Consider the following 19,825-nt stretch of genomic DNA (forward strand, 5'->3'; position numbering starts at 1 on the left):
AAAGCTTCCGAGACGAGCCTGGCAGCTCCGGGGGAGGAAGTGGCTTCACCCTATAGTCCTTGTCTCTGGTTTCGCTCAGGCAGCACCAGGGGAGGAAGTGACTTCACTAACGATTGCGTGCATGTCAATGAGAGCGAAATAAAAAAAAAATCGAGCCGCTAAATAGAGACTGTATAATAAATATATTTCACAACATAAAAGGAGACAAGAGCCACAAATGTCTGGGGTCCTCCAGCTCCGCAGCACCTTCGAAAGCCGCCCCTGCATGTTTCCTTCGGACATTACGATCGTGGCTCGGTCGCTGCGCCACCATCCAAGGTCACGGCTTATTTGATCATACAAGAATCTGATAATTCATTGAATTTTGTCTCAGGGGTATATACTGAAACTGAACAATACTCGCATATTCTGACGATTCTAAACTCGGTTTATTACTAAGTTGGAAGAGTAAACAAATTACTAAGCTGACTTCCACTATCTTTTTCCCCAGAAGTAAAGCACTGGTTGTTGTTATATTATTAATAATAAAAACAAATAAGTGTGTCGCGATATCGTGGGCCTTCAGTGAAGTGTGTCGTCACTCAAAGAAGGTTGGGAACCACTGCCTGAAGTATTAAAAACAGCTTAATTCAGTTATAATTTCCAGTTAATGACTTTGTGTTTACGGTTTCATATTCAACTTTTCAGATGTGTGTATATGTATGTAAGCACGTGCATACAAAAACACACACACCCCCCAGGAAATGTAAACATAGCACATAGCTAGTTAATTCATAATAAGAAGCTAATCAATATTCTCTCGGTGCTCATATTCTGCAGTTGACTGCTATTATTTTGATTACTTCTTTCAGTTGCGATGGATGTGATTAAGACGGAACCCACAGTCGACCCGTTGGCTATACAGACAAATGATAACACAGATGTGGAACAGGAAGAGAAGAAGGTAAATTGAAAGTCATTGCTGTTTCATATATGCGACGTAGGAATATAATAATAACTTTTTTAATCAGGCAAAGCTAGGCTGGTTGGCCCTCTCTTCCACCATGCGAGACTCTAATAATTCTGACAATACAATAGGCTTACATTATTGATTACATTAATATCTAGATTGTAAAACAAGATGAAAGTGAATAACTGGGATATGTTTCTGAGGGAATAATAAACATTGGTAAGGAATAGGAACAGTAATAATAATAATAATGGTGGTAATAATAGTAATAATAATGAGATAATTTAAATGTCTATACAGTAATAACCATTAAACATTGACAAACTTGAAACAACTATTATTCTTAGCGAGAATTGTTTGAAAAATATTTCCTTAACCTACCGTATTCTTAAATTAGTGTGATGTCTGACAGTCCCTGACATTACTCGGTAGGGAATTCCAAAGTCGAGAACACCCATAGTGAATGTTCGGTGGGAGGAAATAGATACTATTTATCCGTGTTGTGGTCGTGTATCTAGATTATGGCGGATGGATAAATTTTGGAAACGGGACGCGAGATAGGAGTAGAGAAATGCAATATATGAAAGACGAAGAAAAGACAGTGGATTTTCCTACTATCTTCTAGAAGGAAACAGAACATATATCGTTGTATATTATGCTACAAGTAGGGGTGGAACACTACTATAAATTGTAAGTTTACATTGTCAGTTGGTTATTCAGGAAATTAATTTGTAGAATGTGCCCTCGACTGAGATAAGCAACGACTACAGCAGGGCTGCCTCAGAAATCAAATTTGAAGAAACCCCAGTTCCAATTAATTTTCCCGGTGTGAAGTGTGAAAATCAGGTAAGTGTAGCACATGGGGTGTCCAAGCTCTTCTTCCTCTGGGTTTCAACTTGTATTGTGTTCGTCACAGACTCGGTGTTCATATAGGTAACCAAAGTATTGTTTGAATCATGAGAGAGCTACCATCTTTTTCATTGTGCTATTAATAAGATTGTTCATTACTTTGTATCATTCATCATAAAACATCTGCTCTTAGAGCTCCTTTTGTCACATTTTTTAGCCTTCCTTCCTTGAAGTTCGTTTGGAATTATTTTTTGTCAGTGATATGTTCATTACAACAATATTTTTCTATTTGCACTTTGCCTACAGCATCTTTACCGGTTAAATCACCTGAAATAGCTGCTATTTTTCCGTCATTCTTGAGTTATGTATGAATTTGAAGCTTTAGTTCACTGCGTATAATCATAATTTATATCAGCACATGCAGATGAGCAATAAAATGTCATGTTGGAAAATACATTTGTCCACATGGTGTGCAATATAAATGTACTTCTTTTGCATTTATTACACATTTTACATATTCAGTATAAATTATTTCCAGAGTAATATATGGCCTATTATTAGTCATTTCCTTTGTGCCTTAATGTCTGCGTTCTATTCTGCCATAATTTTTTTCTCTAATTTGTCGCCTAAGTTGAGGTAGTTAGCGAGTGACTGCCATGCAGAATCAGATTGATAGCTATTGCGCATAAAGTGAACTTTAATATAGCTAAGTAAATGTATTCACGATGTGTTTTGTGTTCTGTAGGAAGGAAATTTATCGCATCTGGAAGTGACTGACATGAAGACAGAATGCGGGGACGATAACTATGATATGATTTCAGAGATAAAAGTTGAAGACACCACTCCAGTGCCTATTAGCTTTCCTATAGTGAAATCGGAAGTCGATGTAAGTATTCACTATCCGTATATATATATATATATATATATATATATATATATATATATATATATATACCAGCACTGCATTTTACATATATCAGAACCATTAATATTCTCGAATAGTGTCAATTTTTTTTTGGAGGGATTCCATTGTCATGGTTGTGACATGCACAGTTTCAAAATATTGTAAAATATATCAGATTCAATATTCCTGTTTCAAATTATTCCTCTTTAATTAATGTAATTGATTCTGTTATGGTATCTCCGAATTAGTTTGGAAATAACTGTGTTAGAATAAGTTATTATTAACTGAAAACTGTGTTACCAGTGTGACGAAATTTACACACGTACAGACGAATTTCCCTTCATTATCTCTTACATTTCCAGGAATTTGTGTTCGATATGGACAGAGTTCAGCAGGAACACAAAGCTGAAATATCTTCACAGGAGGATGAAGTGTTCCCTGAGAGGTGAGTGTACTGAACTGGTTATGCTTCTTCCAGTCTTTCATACATTCATTTGATGACGAAGGACATAAATTTTATAATGCATAAGTTAATACTATTTTGTATCTACTATATTTATGTGGTTATATATATTTAGTCCTGAATATATTTTGATTCTTACATGGCATAAGATTCACTAAAGTTATCATTACCAAGACAATAACAAACTACAGATTCTACTTTATCCGCTGTCCTTTGGCAACCATGATTTCATAAGCTCCAATGCCTATGTGTCGTGCTAGTTGACTGCATTTGTGCTGTTTAATTCGTGTGCAGTGAAAGTTGCGACAAGTTTTTTAGGGCGTGGCACATATATTTTTGCGCAAGCATTGGTTGGCTGCAACTCTTCATCTCCCTGTTCATACTTCGCTGCATTTTAGCATTGTGTCCCCTATCATATTACCATGATATGAATGCAAACATCTTCGTCTTACATAACTATTTGTTATTGATACCGTTCCATGATCTTTGAAGCGTAAACTTGATGCGCTGTAGAGGAAAATGCGTCTACTCCATAAGATTTCCAGGTGCTGCTGCCCACATAACCTGTGCGAGAAGTCTAGGCTATGCTTTCAGCTTTGGTGGAATGGCTTCTAAAAATAGAACCATGATTTTAACTATAAAGAAAACTAGGGGTCTGTCAAAAACTGAAGAAAACTCGAGAACAGTGCGAAATTCCTATCGCCTTGAGGATTATTATGGAGATACAAACAGATCTGTGTGAAGTGTTTCATTTTGTTAACAAGATGTATTCTTACAGCCCTTTATTCGATTGAATCGGAAGAGTATGAAATGCTTTTTATTTGTTATTATGTCATTCACCTTTACTTTGTCCACTTCAGAAGACCTCTTTTGGTTTAGGTAGGTTTATTAGTTATCTTTCTGTCCCTAGTATTAGTTCAAATTTACATTATCATTATAAGACCAAGTTTAATAATTACCAATAGCGCTATATATATATATATATATATATATATATATATATATATATAACTAATTTGCATATTTGTTTTTGAAACCTTGCTAGGGAAAGTCTAAAAGTTAATTTTGTCGACATCACACACAGATATATACATATACACAGGTTGTAACTTTAATAATGGCAACTATTTATTCATTACGAATATACAAATGATACATCTGTGAAACTTTTACAGTCGTTTAATGTAGTAACGAGAATTGTCTACAACTCGTTGCCAACGATGTGGAAGTCGCAGTATCCCTGTAGCAGCTCCAGTTCTGTTGATGTTTCTGATGGAGTGCCCTACTACCTGCAGAATATCGGGAACAGTCCAGAATCGAACGTCACGAAGTGGTTCCTTCATCTATGGAATTTAAGTCATAATCACAGAGGCTTAAGTCAGGTGAATGTAGTGGATCAAAAAGCACTTCTCACTCCCAGCGACGGTACAAATCAGCTGCAGAGCGTTCCATGTGCACCCTTGCGTTTTCCTGCAAAATGATAGGAGGATTCTGCAAAACATGTGGGCGCTTTCCTCGCAATGCTGGTCTCAGATTATGGTCCAGAAATGACGGAATTACTGTGCATTTACATTCTGTCTTTGAAGGAGATTCGTCCGAGCCATGTTTTCCACGCGGTGACGCCCCTCGTTGAAGGCTCGAACCCACCTCGCCAGAGTCCTGTATGGAAACGCCATCACTCCACATGCCTCAACAAGACCATCATGACATTGTCGTGCTGAATGACCATGGGCAGATTGAATTTTCAGCCAAGATCGCTGTTCCTGCTTTCTGAACATGGCGAAACAACCGCTTAGAGCTGCAACTAACAGGAAACTAAGTTAAACTCTCCACAGCGCATGCTCTGTGAGTCGGACGGAAGACTCCGTTTAGGGGGGAGGACAGCAGATATAGACTAACATGTGGTAGAACTGACAACAATTAACTCCGCCTCGTTTCGCTTTTACCGCAGTGTTACCCACGTATATACATGCTTCTAGACATGCATGCACTCGTCGAATCATGGACTGTCGCACCCTTTCAAATACTCCGGGATGATGTCGAATGGTTTCGCAGGCTTCCATGACACGTCGATGAATAGTTTCTTGATCCGGGATGTCTGCTCCATAAACCAATTGTTTAAGGTGCCCCCAAAGATAAAAATTCAAAGGATTGAGGTCGGGAGAACGTGCTGGCCATTGAACTGGTCCTTCTCTGCCTATCCATCTGTCATGGTAGACACCAGTCAGTGTATCTCGAACAAGGCGACTAAAATGTGCTGGAGCCCCATCATGCATGAGCCACATGTTTTGTCTTATGTTCAGTAATTCTGGAAGAGTGTTTTGGATAAAGTCCCTGTAGATAGCACCTGTAAGACGTGCTGGTAGAACGTATGGACCTACCAGACAGACACCTACAATTCCAGCCCACACATTAATCCTAAATTGTTGATGATGTCTAGCCTGAAGTACAGCACGAGGATTACGATCTGCCCATACGTGTTCATTGTGGAAATTGGTAATTCCATCTCTCCCAAACGTTGCCTCGTCTGTAAACAAAACTGATGAGACAAACAATGGATTGGCTATTTGTGCTAGAAACCATCGGCAAAAGTTCTCCCGTGGTGGACAATCTGCAGGCGAAAGGCCCTGCACACGTTGCATATGATACGGATACAAGAGCTGCTCGTGAAGTACCCTCCATGCTGTACTGTGTGATGTACCAGTTGCCACAGCCAATTGTCTTGTACTGATATCTGGATTGTCTTCGACACAGTGTAAAATGTCTTCTTCGAGGTTCGGCATACGCACAACTCTTGGTCTTCCTCGATCACCAGTCTGTGGTGCAACGGTTCCTGTCTCAGCAACGCGACGATACACAGCAACAAATGTTTGATGATTCGGTTGTCTTCGGTCTGGAAATGCCATCTGATACAGCCGTACAGCCTCGCGTCCATTACCATTCGCGCGACCATATATAAAAATGATGTCAGCCTGCCCACGAAATGAATATCGTCCTGCCATGGTTGAACGAAACACGTTAATTCACTCCACGTTCACAATTGCAACGTTGAAGACAGACTAATGACAAATGACACATGTAAACAAGTCTCCATGGCAACACTTCGCCATCTGCAGTCCATTTCTGATAAAACGAGTCACAGCCTTCTATGAATGAGTGCATAAAGAAATGAAGTTCTTTTGGTGTAAGGAACCCATGCCTGAAGTTTGTACACGTATTTTTGATATACCCTGTATATATATACATACAATCAGCCCAGAGGACATCGACGGTTAGAGGCCCTTTGGAAGACTGGAGCTGAAGCAGGTCTACACTCGCCTAATTCGTGACGGTTGATGATGATGATGATGATGATGATGATGATGATGATGATTAAGACATATACATACACGTTCTTTGTTGTATATTTAGTAACTGACAATAATTCATGACATCACACATTAAAATGTAAATGAACAATATCAGATATTGTTTTCATATTTATGTGTACCACATAAAAATATCAACCAGCAGGATTTTAGAACAATATTTAAAAAATGCACTGTTGTCCACAAGTAGTTTGTTCCGAAACGTCGCAAAACTAACAACATGTGTTCGTACCTGTGGAATGCGAACTCCGTCTCGTATTTTGTTACATATCAGCCTCAGTTTCTCTGTCCTTTTTCGTTATGAAGAATGTTTTTGTTTTCTAACCATCTGACTTGACCTTTCCATTAGTTGCTTTCCAAATCACATGTCGCCCATCCCTAACACATTACTGGCCCTTCACAGTGGTCTCTCTTTTTGTTACAGTAACAGACGCTCTGTATAGCCTGTACAGTACATCATTTGCTTTTTATTAATTCATTACTTTATTTTCATTAATATTTCGATTTACATTTATTTTAATTGTTTGAAATTTACCCCTTTGTTCATTCCTCACTTATTTTTATAATTTTGTTATGCTTTCTATATACTTTATTTACACTTGCTTATCTAGAATGATAGATGTTTAATATTTTAGCCCTAACCCAGAATCCTCCAATATATCTCACTCTAGAGGAGCAGGCACTAACACATCATGAAAAAATGCTACGGTTAACAACAACAATATGGGAAAATAGACTGTTACAACCAACCAAGTTGAAAACACAAACAAGTTTCCTGTCCAAAGTCACGGAAATAAAAACAGAATTGAATCTCCCTAAATCTAAAGAAAACATTTTAAGCAGAGAAAACCCTCTAACCTTCGAACCAATTAACACTCAACTAGATTTAAAAGAACCAGTTACAAAATCTGAAACTTTCAAACCTGTACTAAAAGCGCTGGCATTAGAAGCTGTGAACAATAGATACCCACCAGAAGAATGGTAACATATCTACACAGATTGGTCTACTATCGATAACAACTCAGGATCAGGAACTACGTGTGCGTTATTCTCATTTTATCAACCAGCAGGACATCATACAACAAATTTTGATGCGGAAATAATGGCTATTCATATCTCACTCCAACACCTACTATACAGAATAGATAAATTTCAAAATGCTGTCATTCTCTCTGATTCTAAAGCAGCATTATATGCAATAAATTCATATAAAATGATGTCAATCCAAATTAAAGAATGTCACAAAATGATCCAACTTAAACTACAGAAAACAATTCAATTGCAATGGATACCTGCACATTGCGGAATTGCTGGAAATGAAACTGCTGACTTTCTTGCCAAAAAAGGATCCAATTTAATTCAGAATACAAATACAAGCCTACCTTTTACATCCATCAAAAGACTAATTAAAAATAAATATAAAATCAAGCAAAACCAAGCACTATGTACCAAAGCCAAAGATAAAAAATGGAGCATTTTAATAAAAAAAAAAAAACAGAAATTATTCCAGAAATCCCACGTAAATCTGCAGTAGCAAAATTCAGACTGCTTACAGAACACGATTATTTGGCCAAACACTTGAATAAAATAGGAATTTACACAAATCCAAATTGCCCTCTATGCAACAAAGAAGAAGAAATGACTGAAGATCATCTCATAACCTGTGAAGTTCTACCTGATGGATCCACCACAGAGAAATATTGGAGAGAAAGAATGCTAATGGCTTCGTTGCCAAAGCCCGGCATTAGATAACAACAACAACAACAACATATTTTAATCAAATACTGTAAGGATGCATTCGCTTGTATCCTCATTACATTAGTGACATGAATTTTATTATTTGAAGTCCTTTTTTTCTGCCCTCACTAACAGTCTTTGATAATTGTTTAACTCCTTTTGGCATTGGTGGGACCATCGCCACATATTTCACGAGTACAAATATTCCTCTTGGTGTATAAACGTATTTCTTTTGGATTATTCACTTTACTTGTCATGATGTCCTAATATTCTTTAACATTATGCAGATTGTGTCACGTGAATGTTACAAAACTGTGACGTGGATGTAGGGCACGTGCAGGAATTCATTCATAGTGCATTAGATTTTTGCCCAAGGGAAGGTCTTTGAGTCTATATTAAGCAGTCCTTAATATTTACCTTTTTCTATCTTCCTCTTAGTTTCCGCATACAATTTATATCATGTTAATGTCGTCTATTATGTAATACCTTATTCTGCCCCAAACTTTTCTTCTGTTTACTAGAGTTGGGTCGATTCGTGAACGAATCGTTCATTCGAACGACTAATAATAAAGAATCGTAAGAATCGATTCGTTGTATCAACGAATCGTCGTTCAAAAGAATCGTAACGAATCGTCGTTCAAACGAATCGTAACGAATCGTCATTCAAAAGAATATGAAGGAATCGGCATGGTATCGTAACCCACGATTCTATTCGTTGTTTGATGTAACCTGTCAACGGACATTTCCGAACCGTGTCGAATGCTCCCGAGCGAGAGTGAAATCAAAATATGTACTGCATTTGTTAAGTATGGAAAATAATGAACACAAACCTGAAATTTGCATAGTTAAATAGAGATGTAGTGCAAAAAATGTACTTCATAATAAGGTTCAGTTGATAAATTATAATTTAGAAACATTATCTTGGGTAATTTTGTAGACTAATGGAGTTCATACTGAATGGTTCCAGCCAATGAGAAAGAGACAATCCAATGTCTCGCCTCTTATGCCATCTATGAGATAGATGTAGAACGTTTTTGTTCTACGCGTGATTTGCAAAGGAAAGTGTCTTGCGACGATTCAAAAGAATAGTTGGAATCGCAGACTGGGAAGAATCGTGAACTCCTTGACGATTCAAAAGAATAGTTGGAATCGCAGACTGAGAAGAATCGTGAACGAATCGTTAGAATCGATTCGTAATGTGTGATTGAATCGTTGGAATCGACTTCTGAAAAAGAATCGTGTTGCCCAACTCTGCTGTTTACCAGTGCTTCCTTCAGAAGTCAGTTTTTTCTCAAACTGTCACCCAACCAATTCCTTTCTCTCATACTGAGCAGTACCAGAATTATATTTTCTCCACCCTTACTTTTTAACACATCTTCATTTCTTATACTGTCTGTCAATTTTCCACGCTGCGTTCTTGTCTACATCCATATTTCAAATGCATATTGCCGTTTCTCTTCACGTCTACGTAATATCCATGCTCCGGCCCCATATAGTGACACACTCCACACACAGCACACCACTAATCTCTTCCTTAGTCTTTTTTTTTTCCAGAGATCCGCAGAAGAAGCATTTTTTTCTCGGTTATATGCCTCCTTTGCCTTTTCTATACCCCTTCTTCGACTTCCATGGAGCTGGTCATGTTACTTCTTATAGTACGCCCCAAGTGTTTTAAGCTGTCCATTTGTTTTACTGCCTCATTTTGAATTAGCATGTTTACCTTCATTATTTTTCTTGGACTAGTAGTTATTGTTCGTTTTGTTTGCGTTTATCTTCATCCTGTACTGTTCACAGTTGTCATTTAGCTTCACTAGTACTTCCCTTCGTTTCGTTTCCTCTTCTACTAACACCATATCATCAGAAAATCATTTGCACTTCATTCTTCTTCCTAAAGTGTACAAATTCTTTTTTTCAAATCTTCGATGGACACCCTGAGAATATTTCAAATAGTTGAAGTTCTTTAGGCTGTTACTAAATTTTAAATTTATTGCTGTGTACGAAGTACGTAATAATATGGAAATATTTCTTCTTTGAACTCTTATAATTGTTTTTGATATTGACACTCGTTCATTTCGACATCATTTGAGCAGTGCCATCGATTAACCTTCAGTCGTGATCAACTGTACTTTTGAGAGATAAACTTTAATGTTTCATGTTATTGTGGGCAAATATCCATGAATAATACACCTTTGTGTTCCCAGGCAGCTGTGATAATATGCTCTGTGGTGCCGATAATCTCTGCTTTCTGTTCGATCTTTGATAAACTTGTCATGGAATTACTATAGGGACTTAAGTTGCATCTACATTGTTTCACCTTTCTTTCTAATTATGGTCACATTCAATAGTGAATGCCTTTTTCAACTAAAAGTGGGAGTGCATGTATCAATTGAAAGCTACACCTCAACAGTGAGTATGTTGTGCGTTATTTCGTTCAACAGTACCATGTTACAAGCTGTGATATATAACGACAGTCTAGTATATGCAGTCACGAAGCTCGAGTTGTTGAGGGTACTAAGAAGAATTGACTATTTCGCTACATTTTCGCATTGTCTGTGACGAGGCAATAGTAACGATCCTAGTGGTTAGTAACTATCTATGGATGCATACGTATTGAGCTTCGTGACTGTGTATACTAGACTGTGATATAACTATAACGTATTTGAGAGGAACTGATTGTTATAGGTTGCCATGAATAAACTTAAAATTGTTTTCTTTGGTGATGATGGACTTTTTCTTCTGAAAATGTCGACAAGTACGATTAGTTTTATTGACAAATATCACAGATGTGAGCGCCTATGGAGATTTTAATCACAGTTTTTAGAATCAATCAGGCCTAAGTTTTGAAATTGATATTTAATATGTACTAATTAATATATCTACTTAGTGAAAATGGAGTTCATCACGGTACACAATGTAGACATAAAATCTGCGTGTATCTTAATTCAATGTGCGTTTTCAGTTCGATTCTTTCAATATCCTCGCCAGATTATATGCGTACTCACATGGAAAATGGAGTGTAGATATAGCATTAATCTAGCGTAATGTAACCGACTGTATATGAAATTCATGCAGTTCACTCATGATGAGTACCTTTCCATTTATTAAGCCAGAGATGTAGGAAATGCATAACAGATTCAAATTATTTTCCACATTGCAGAGAATGTTGTTGTTATTATTATTATTATTATTATTATTATTATTATTATTATTATCAGATGTTCCAACGTCGTTTTTTCGATACTAATGTAACTTTTTGTTCTGCAGAGGAACTTTACAATGCTAAATTTCTTGGATCAAATTTCTGCACATTTAACGGACAAAAATAAAATTCTTTCAATAATTTATTTTTTTAATACACTATTCTCCTAAACAGACTGATCATATTCTGAATTGGTAATCTATGGCGAATTCTCAGCCTCATCTCGCTATCACCAATCTCATCGACGCTAAATAACCTAGTAGATGATACAGTGTCGTTAAATTACCAACTCAAATAAAAATATTAGGAATTAAATCAATGGCTTTCCCAAAACGTGCTGTGAAATATTTCGTATAACATGTAATCTCCTAAAGAAGCAAGCACGAACAAAATTGTATTAAACTTTGTTTGAAATATCTCAATAAGTCTAAATTAATGCCATTACTTGTAGTTCAGCCTGTAAATAATATATACGTGTATATAATCAAATCTTTTAATATTAAACTAAGAGCCGATTTCACGAGGCTTATGTAACTTTAATTGTCACTTAAAGTCTTTCTAATTGACACTTATACAGAAATTGAATTTCACCATCACAGTATTGGTTTTAATATCTCATTAAAGTACATCTAAGTTAATTGGTCAAAATTTGTTCATTTTAATAATTAATCCTACATTAACGACAGTAATTATCATCATGGTAATAAAAATGATAGGCTTGATTTATTTGAAAATGATGATTACTGAGGAAGATGGACAATGATAATTTCCGCAAGAGGAGATTACTTCAATGCAATGGAAGAAAAATATTTACAAATGCGGTATAGGCTAAGCAACACGTAAGCATTGTATATTCTGGATAGTACAGAACGTGATTTAGAATTTATAACTGATAAATCAGCACGGTACTTCATAATATTATTTAAATGATACAGTTATTGAAGAAACGTTAATTCATCTTCGGTTGCCTGAAATACGGCAACCAAAGTAATATGAATAACATATTTATCATGTAGGCCTAGTATTACGTTTGATGGCTCAAATCGATCAAGTGTTTCAATTTTGCTTGTAGCAGGATATTTCATTGCATCTACTTTCATATTATTCCGATTTTGTCTTAAATATTACTGAAGACAATGGAATGTGGTTTTCTTGCATTTCTTTCTGTTTGTACTTATTTCCAACGTTTCTTCTTTTCTTCTAAAGTCTACCCATCCGTCCTTTTCTTTTCGATTATTTTATTATGTTTTGAGGTTAGCTCTGCATGTGACGTAATTTTTTTAACGTAATATAACAAATGAACTCAATATGTAAGTCTCTGCGTACATTAACAAGGTACATGGCCTTCGAAATTACGATTTTACTATAACTACGAAGGCCATGATAACGTAATTGAGAACTAAACTAATTACACATCACAAGAAACATAAGAATACAACAGAAACACAGGCACAAGAAATACATCACAATAACATACGAAATCAAAAACACACACAAGAATGCAACGTCATTCAAGATATTAAATTACAACATACAGAACAAATAATGCTGTACAAAAACCTCTCAACACAAGCAAACAAATACAACTACACAGGCGTATACAAACTCAAATCTAACACCTGCCTCAACTTCTACATAGGACAGACAGGCAGATCATTTCAAACATGTTACAATTAACACATCACACCCATAACAAAAATACAAAACACTTCCACATTTGCAGAACACATCACAAATGCTAACCAAACCTACAGAGACATAGACACAGACATGGAAATCCTACATATTCAACCAACAGCCAGAAACTAAACACAGTAGAAAAATACGGAATATATAGAAACATAAAAACACGTCCAAATGAACTTATCAACACACAACTCAATTTCAAAACACACACACACCTTGACTCCACATTGCACTACACAAACGCACTCTCAAAGGAAACACAAAATTAGGGCACCAAGACCAGCACCAATCACTTCTAAAGATAGCCAATAACTCGCTGTAATTAGGTAACCAGGCACTGTTATATTTAACACGGGAAATATATAATAATATATATTCCGAAGTGATACAGTGTGAAAAGTTGTGTAATCAAGATGTATAATTGATTTTGTTTTAAATGCGTTTTAGTTTGGGGAAATGGAAGCGAAGCACAATTACTTACTAATTCCTGGCTTTTAAGGACCCCGGAGGTTCATTGCCTCCCTCACATAAACCCGTCATTGGTCCCTATCCTGAGCAAGAATGCAACACAATTAGTTAATTTTATTGTGGATTAGTTTCATGTTGGTAAAAAAGGGTCTAAATGTTACTAATAAAGTAAGTCAAATATGTGACAATTGAAAAAAGTCCTCGAAACTATAGTAAAAGAGAATAGTTTAAGTAATTTTACTTTGATTGTTATAAATTTGGAGGGATCCCTTTATAGCCAACAGACCCAGTTTCTGGAGGTTTGTTGAAAAATGTTCGTTTATGAAACTTACCCAAGTGTTTCCATTTTGAGTCACTAGCGTAGTTATGAATTGTTTTGAGGTGTTTTTTCAAGATATTACGGAATTGTATAACATTATGCTTAATATACTATGACTCTCCGCATTGAGTATCGTGGACTCTAATAAATATCTCTTTTCATGTCAGGATTGTGAATATTGTTGAGAAGAGTGTGCCAAAAGAAATTGCCGGTGTTGATCGTGAAGCAGACCAGTTAACACAGTGTGGCAGCCACAATTGTGACAATTCAAATATTAGCGACATAAACCATAGTTCTATCAAATGTAATTTATGCAACGTGGTTTTTGTAACTCCTCAATCAATGAACGTACATTTTCATATACATAGAGTCAAAAAGTCATTCCAATGTCATGTCTGTGGAAAGTATTTTTTTAAATTAAGTGACGTGAAGAAGCATGTAATCCTGCACAGTGGCGGGAAGCCATATCATTGCAAAGTGTGTGGGAAGTCATTTAGAAAATCATGGAATTTCAAGATACATTCACGTATGCATACAGGGGAGAGACCATTCAAATGCGAAGCGTGTGGAAAAGGTTTCTTACAATTAGGAGGTTTAAGAAAACATTTACGGATACACAGACGCGAAACGCCTTTCAAATGCGAAGTGTGCGGGAAGTGTTTCTGGGAGAAGGAATATTTGAAAAAACATGAACGGTTACATACAGGCGATAGTTTATTCAAATGCGATGTATGCGGGAAGTGTTTCTTAGAAAAGCGTGGTCTAATCGACCATGGTCGCATACATACAAGGGAAATGCCTTTCATATGCAATGTGTGTGGAATAAGTTTTTCAACCTTGGCAGTTTTAAAGAGACATGAACGCATACACACAGGAGACAGACCATTCAAATGTGAGGTGTGCGGAAAGTGTTTCTTAGAATTGGGCACTTTAAAGAAACATTCACGCATACACACAGGTGAAAGGCCATTCAAATGCGAAGTGTGTGGCAAGAGTTTCGTGGATAAGTCGCATTTAAGCATACATGCTCGCATACACACCGGCGAAAAAACATTTAAGTGCGAAATGTGTGGGAGGTGTTTTTCGGTAAAGGGACATTTAATTAGACATGTTCGGACACATACTGGCGAGAAGCCATTCAAATGCAATGTGTGTTGCAAGTGTTTCTCGCAATCAGGACAATTGCTCATACATGCACGCAAACACACGGGCGAAAGACCATTCAAATGTGATGTTTGTGGGAAGTGTTTCTCTGATTCGGTGCGATTACGCAGACATGAACACATACACACAAGCGAAAAGCCATTCAAATGTGATGTGTGTGGGAAGTGTTTTTTGGAAAACAGACGGTTGCGCAGTCATGCACGGATACACATCTAGGAGAAACCATGTAATTGTGATTGTGAGCTTAATTTTCTTCGTTACCGGGACATTTAAAGAAATACTCATGCAGAGGTAAGGCCATTCGAATTTGATGTGTGTGAAAACTGTCTACACAGACGATAGTCAATTTAAATGCGACTATTTGGAAATCTACAGAAGACTAAACTTCCCACACAGTCGAAAGAATTTTTAAAAATGATATGTAAGGAATATGTTTCACGTTTAAGGGAAGCTAGAAAGTCATATTCACTTACACGATAATGTACATTTTCAGTGAGGATTTTTGTGTTGCGTCGCCTCTGAGTGCGTCTGCTCATTGGGGGCAGAAAGAGCTGCACTACGAGAGGATGAATATGACTTCCCCCTCCATTCAGTGCGCATGCGCTAATCGTCTGCGCCCCGATTTTGGCATAAAATCCAGGTGTAGTCTGAAGTGGTGTAAGTGAGGTATTGAATTCTTTGCGTCTTTTAGTGCAGAAGAGTTTTATTGTATGTTGATTGCATTCAAAAGTTTATAATATAGGATGCGTCAGAAACAACGGATGGATTTCCCAGGGCAAGAAATTGTAAGGAGTCATCAAATGAAAAATGTATTGTTATCAACGGACTCACCAATATATGCAGTTTATTTATGAAATACATCATTCATCATTCATACAACATTCTGAAGTTCGCCATCTCTTTCATAGTCATAGTTGGTGGCATTGACGCGATTTGTTTGTTTGTTTGTTTTGTTTTGTTTGTTTGTTTTGTTTGTTTGTTTGTTTATTTATCCTGGTAGAGATAAGGCCTCAGGCCTTCTCTTCCCCTCTACCAGGCGATTACAACTACAATATTAAGATTGCAATTATAATTACAATTAATATTAAATTTACAGATACAATAAAAGTCAAAGTACTAAAAGATTAAGAGATTAATAAAAGCTAGACAGTTTATTGTAAAAGTTAAGAAGAGAGAAGCATTTCTCTTATTGATTAAGTACAAATTAAACTTACTTTACACAGTAAGAAAATGCTTAATAAGCTTGCTTTTGAACGCTACTACATTCCGACAGTCTCTGATGTCACTGGGTAGGGTATTCCACAAGCACGAGAACGAGATTGTGTATGATGATGAATACGATATCTCATGTGTTGGTATGGCTAGTATACGGCTATTTTGGGTGCGTGTGAAGAGATTATCGTATGATGACAGGTAACTGAAACGGGAGGCAAGGTAGGTAGATGTAGAAGTGTTTAAAAACTTTCGCCTTCAAATGGCCCCAAAGAAAGAAGTCGCAGGGCGCGATATCTGGCGAACGTGCAGGCCAAGGAATGTCGCTACGATGCGATGATGTTTCCCCGGAAAGAGCTCTTGTAGGAGATTTATTGCTTGACGCGCGGTGTTAGGAGTAGCCCCATCTTGTTGAAAACAAACGTCCTCAGCATCAACAGTAAGCTTGTTCAAACTTGGTTGTAGGAAAATTTTTAACGTAACAAGCACCTGTAATGCTTACTGTACTCCCGCCGTCATCCTAAAAAAAGTAAGACCCCCATTCACCAAATTTGCTACAGCACACCAAACCGTAACTCTTTCACTGTGAAGAGATTTCTCGTGCAATTCATTAGGATTGGTTAGTGCCCTATAACGGAAATTCTGTTTATTGATACAGCCGTAGAGGTGAAAATAGGCTTCGTCACTGGTCAAAACAACGGTGGTAAGTGTCACGTTCGTGATAATACGCCGACAATATCAACACGGTCCTTCCAATCTTCTGCATTAAGTTGTTGCTCAATTGTCATCTTTAAAAATTGCGAAACTTAAGGTCTGAATGCAAATTGCGTCTTTCTGTAGCTCGGACAATCTCAGTGCAATAGCATGTTTGCGGGCTGATCGTTGATATGACCGGACAACCGACTGTTCTATTGTCTCCACATTTGCAGGTGTACGCGGGCTCCGTGGTCGTCCAGGTGATTTCTTGTTTACTGTTGAACCTGTAGTACGAAATGAAGCCACCCACTGCAAAATTCTATTCCGAGTTGGAATCCTAGCGTGATGTCCGATGTCGAAATGAGTCCTGAGTGGCGATTACAGACTCTTATTTTTTTAAATGTCTTTGCGATGAACGCACGTCGTACGGCAGACCACTCCATGGTCTCAACTCAAACTGCATTCTCTCGCTGACTCAACAGTTGCGGTCCCGTCCACTCTATCCCTCCCCTCACTGGGTATCGATAGTTATTATTATTCCCTTTCGACATCTGCTGAGTAGAAGCTGTTTCTATTTCTGTGCGACATTTCCTAGGTGGGCCAGCCGAATTGACGCGACAGGACCCGAACATGGTTCGGAAAAGTAGTAGCAGACAACTTTTAATCAGCTGTTTCTCTCTTTCCGCGCGCTTTGTAGCATCATGTCAGAGTGGAACAAAAACCAAGTAATGAAATTAATCAAGCTTTACGAGGAATTTCCATACTTTTATGACATCACAAATAAGGACTATCACACTAGGATTTGGAGGGAAAATGCACTGGAGTTTATTTGTAAAAATTTGGAGTCTGTTCGTCCTAATACTATTCCCTCCGACATCAAAACAAAAATAAAGAACATCAGAAGTCAATATGCAAGGAAAAAAAATGAAACTTTCAATTCATTTTAATATAATAAATATCTATTGGACAATTTTGTTCCAGTTTGAAATCTTTACTGAGAACATGGAATAACCCTTTCTCCTGCCTTCTGGACCTCCATCTCCTTTCCCAGTCTCTCTCTCTCTCTTTTTTTTTTTTTTTTTTGCTTCTCATTAGTGCAAGCTAACAAAACACTTGAAGCTGCAGAAGATAAAACAGCTACTTTTAATTGTTAAAATCCATTCTGTTCATTTAAAAGGCTCACCGCATCATTCACACGTTGCTCGAGCTCAACAACTAGCCTCGAGTAGCAGACGAGAAATCTGCCAAGAGTGAACGGTGATACTACATTTAGCCGACAGAAAGCGCAACAACTTGCGTCGACTTGTGGACGAAAAATCTGCCAAGTGTAAACGGTGATGCTACATATAGCCGACAGAAAGCGCTTGATGTTCCGCGACAAATAGCAAGTGTAAATAGGTGCTTTTGCACTGCTTGTTGGAGACTCTCTATAGCTAATTATGATTTCCGGGATTTCGTGGATAACTTAATAGGAAAAAATTGCCCTTTTGTCATTCACTACAGCCAAAGCCAAAATAAATCACGAATTACATCACCATTATCAGTGCGGAAGATATAAGAGACTTGAGTGTAATGAATGACATTGTCACTGTGAAAGAAGTAGCTTACAATCTGCCACTTGTCCAGTTTGACAAACTATCGGCAAATCTATGAAATAATGGGAGAGGTTCCAGTTTGTGCTATCCTTTTTGAGAAATCATCGCATCGATGGAGCTATTTTGAAGATCAAGAGTTATTATTTATTATTATTATTATTATTATTATTATTATTATTATTATTTTGTTCGCGATCCCCCATTAATAGCTGTGCGGATACTCAGGTGGCCGCGGACCTCTGGTTTAAAATCGCTGATCTACGCTATATGCCTATTTTTTATAACAAATAAATTCATAATGGACATAATAGGCCCATTTGAGGTATAATATGATACATGATTGTGTTTGTTAAATAACAGTCGATTCTGTGGCGTATTTGTGATGATGATGATTCTGATTATTATTATTATTATTATTATTATTATTATTATTATTATTATTATTATTATTATTATTATTATTATTATTATTATTATTTTGTTCGCGATCCCGCATTAATAGCTGTGCGGATACTCAGGTGGCCGCGGACTTCTGGTTGAAAATCACTGATCTACGCTATATGCGTATTTATTATAATAAATAAATTCATAATGTACATAATATTTGAGGTATAATATGATTCATGATTGTGTTTGTTAAATAACAGTCGTTTCTGTGGCGTATTGATGATGATGATGAAGATTATTATTATTATTATTATTATTATTATTATTATTATTATTATTATTATTATTATTATTATTATTATTTTGTTCGCGATCCCGCATTAATAGCTGTGCGGATACTCAGGTGGCCGCGGACCTCTGATTGAAAATCACTTATTTACGCTATATGCGTATTTATTATAATAAATAAATTCATAATATACATAATATTTCAGGTATAATATGATTCATCATTGTGTTTGTTAAATAACAGTCGGTTCTGTGGCGTGTTGATGATGATGATGATGATGATTATTATTATTATTATTATTATTATTATTATTATTATTATTATTATTATTATGTGTTTGTTACGAGTGTTGAAAGTTCAATCAAACCAATATTTTATGGTACAGTATTTATGCTACAAATGTACTTGTCAACGTTTTCAATCATATTTACAATATAACTTATTTAACATTCAAATATAACTTGTTCGTGGGAAACTAACTGCTTTTATGCCTCTGCTAGTTATTTAACCGTTAAATATTAACTTCTTTTTATGTGACTG

The 19,825-nt window shown here is 36.6% G+C and overlaps 1 protein-coding gene across 1 annotated transcript in view; it reads left to right on the forward strand.

Moving 5' to 3' along the window:
- Positions 1 to 374: 374 nt before the first annotated feature.
- LOC138691687 (zinc finger protein 665-like) overlaps positions 375 to 19,825 on the forward strand; it is an 83,124-nt gene continuing 63,673 nt past the window's right edge. Inside the window, exons 1-2 of the mRNA XM_069813934.1 lie at positions 375 to 590; positions 852 to 943. Coding sequence (XP_069670035.1) covers positions 857 to 943 — 87 coding nt within the window. The 5' untranslated portion in view covers positions 375 to 590; positions 852 to 856. The remainder of the gene's footprint in view (positions 591 to 851; positions 944 to 19,825) is intronic.

The sequence above is a fragment of the Periplaneta americana genome, chromosome 16 (assembly GCF_040183065.1).
Source record: "Periplaneta americana isolate PAMFEO1 chromosome 16, P.americana_PAMFEO1_priV1, whole genome shotgun sequence".
Lineage (NCBI taxonomy): Eukaryota > Metazoa > Arthropoda > Insecta > Blattodea > Blattidae > Periplaneta > Periplaneta americana.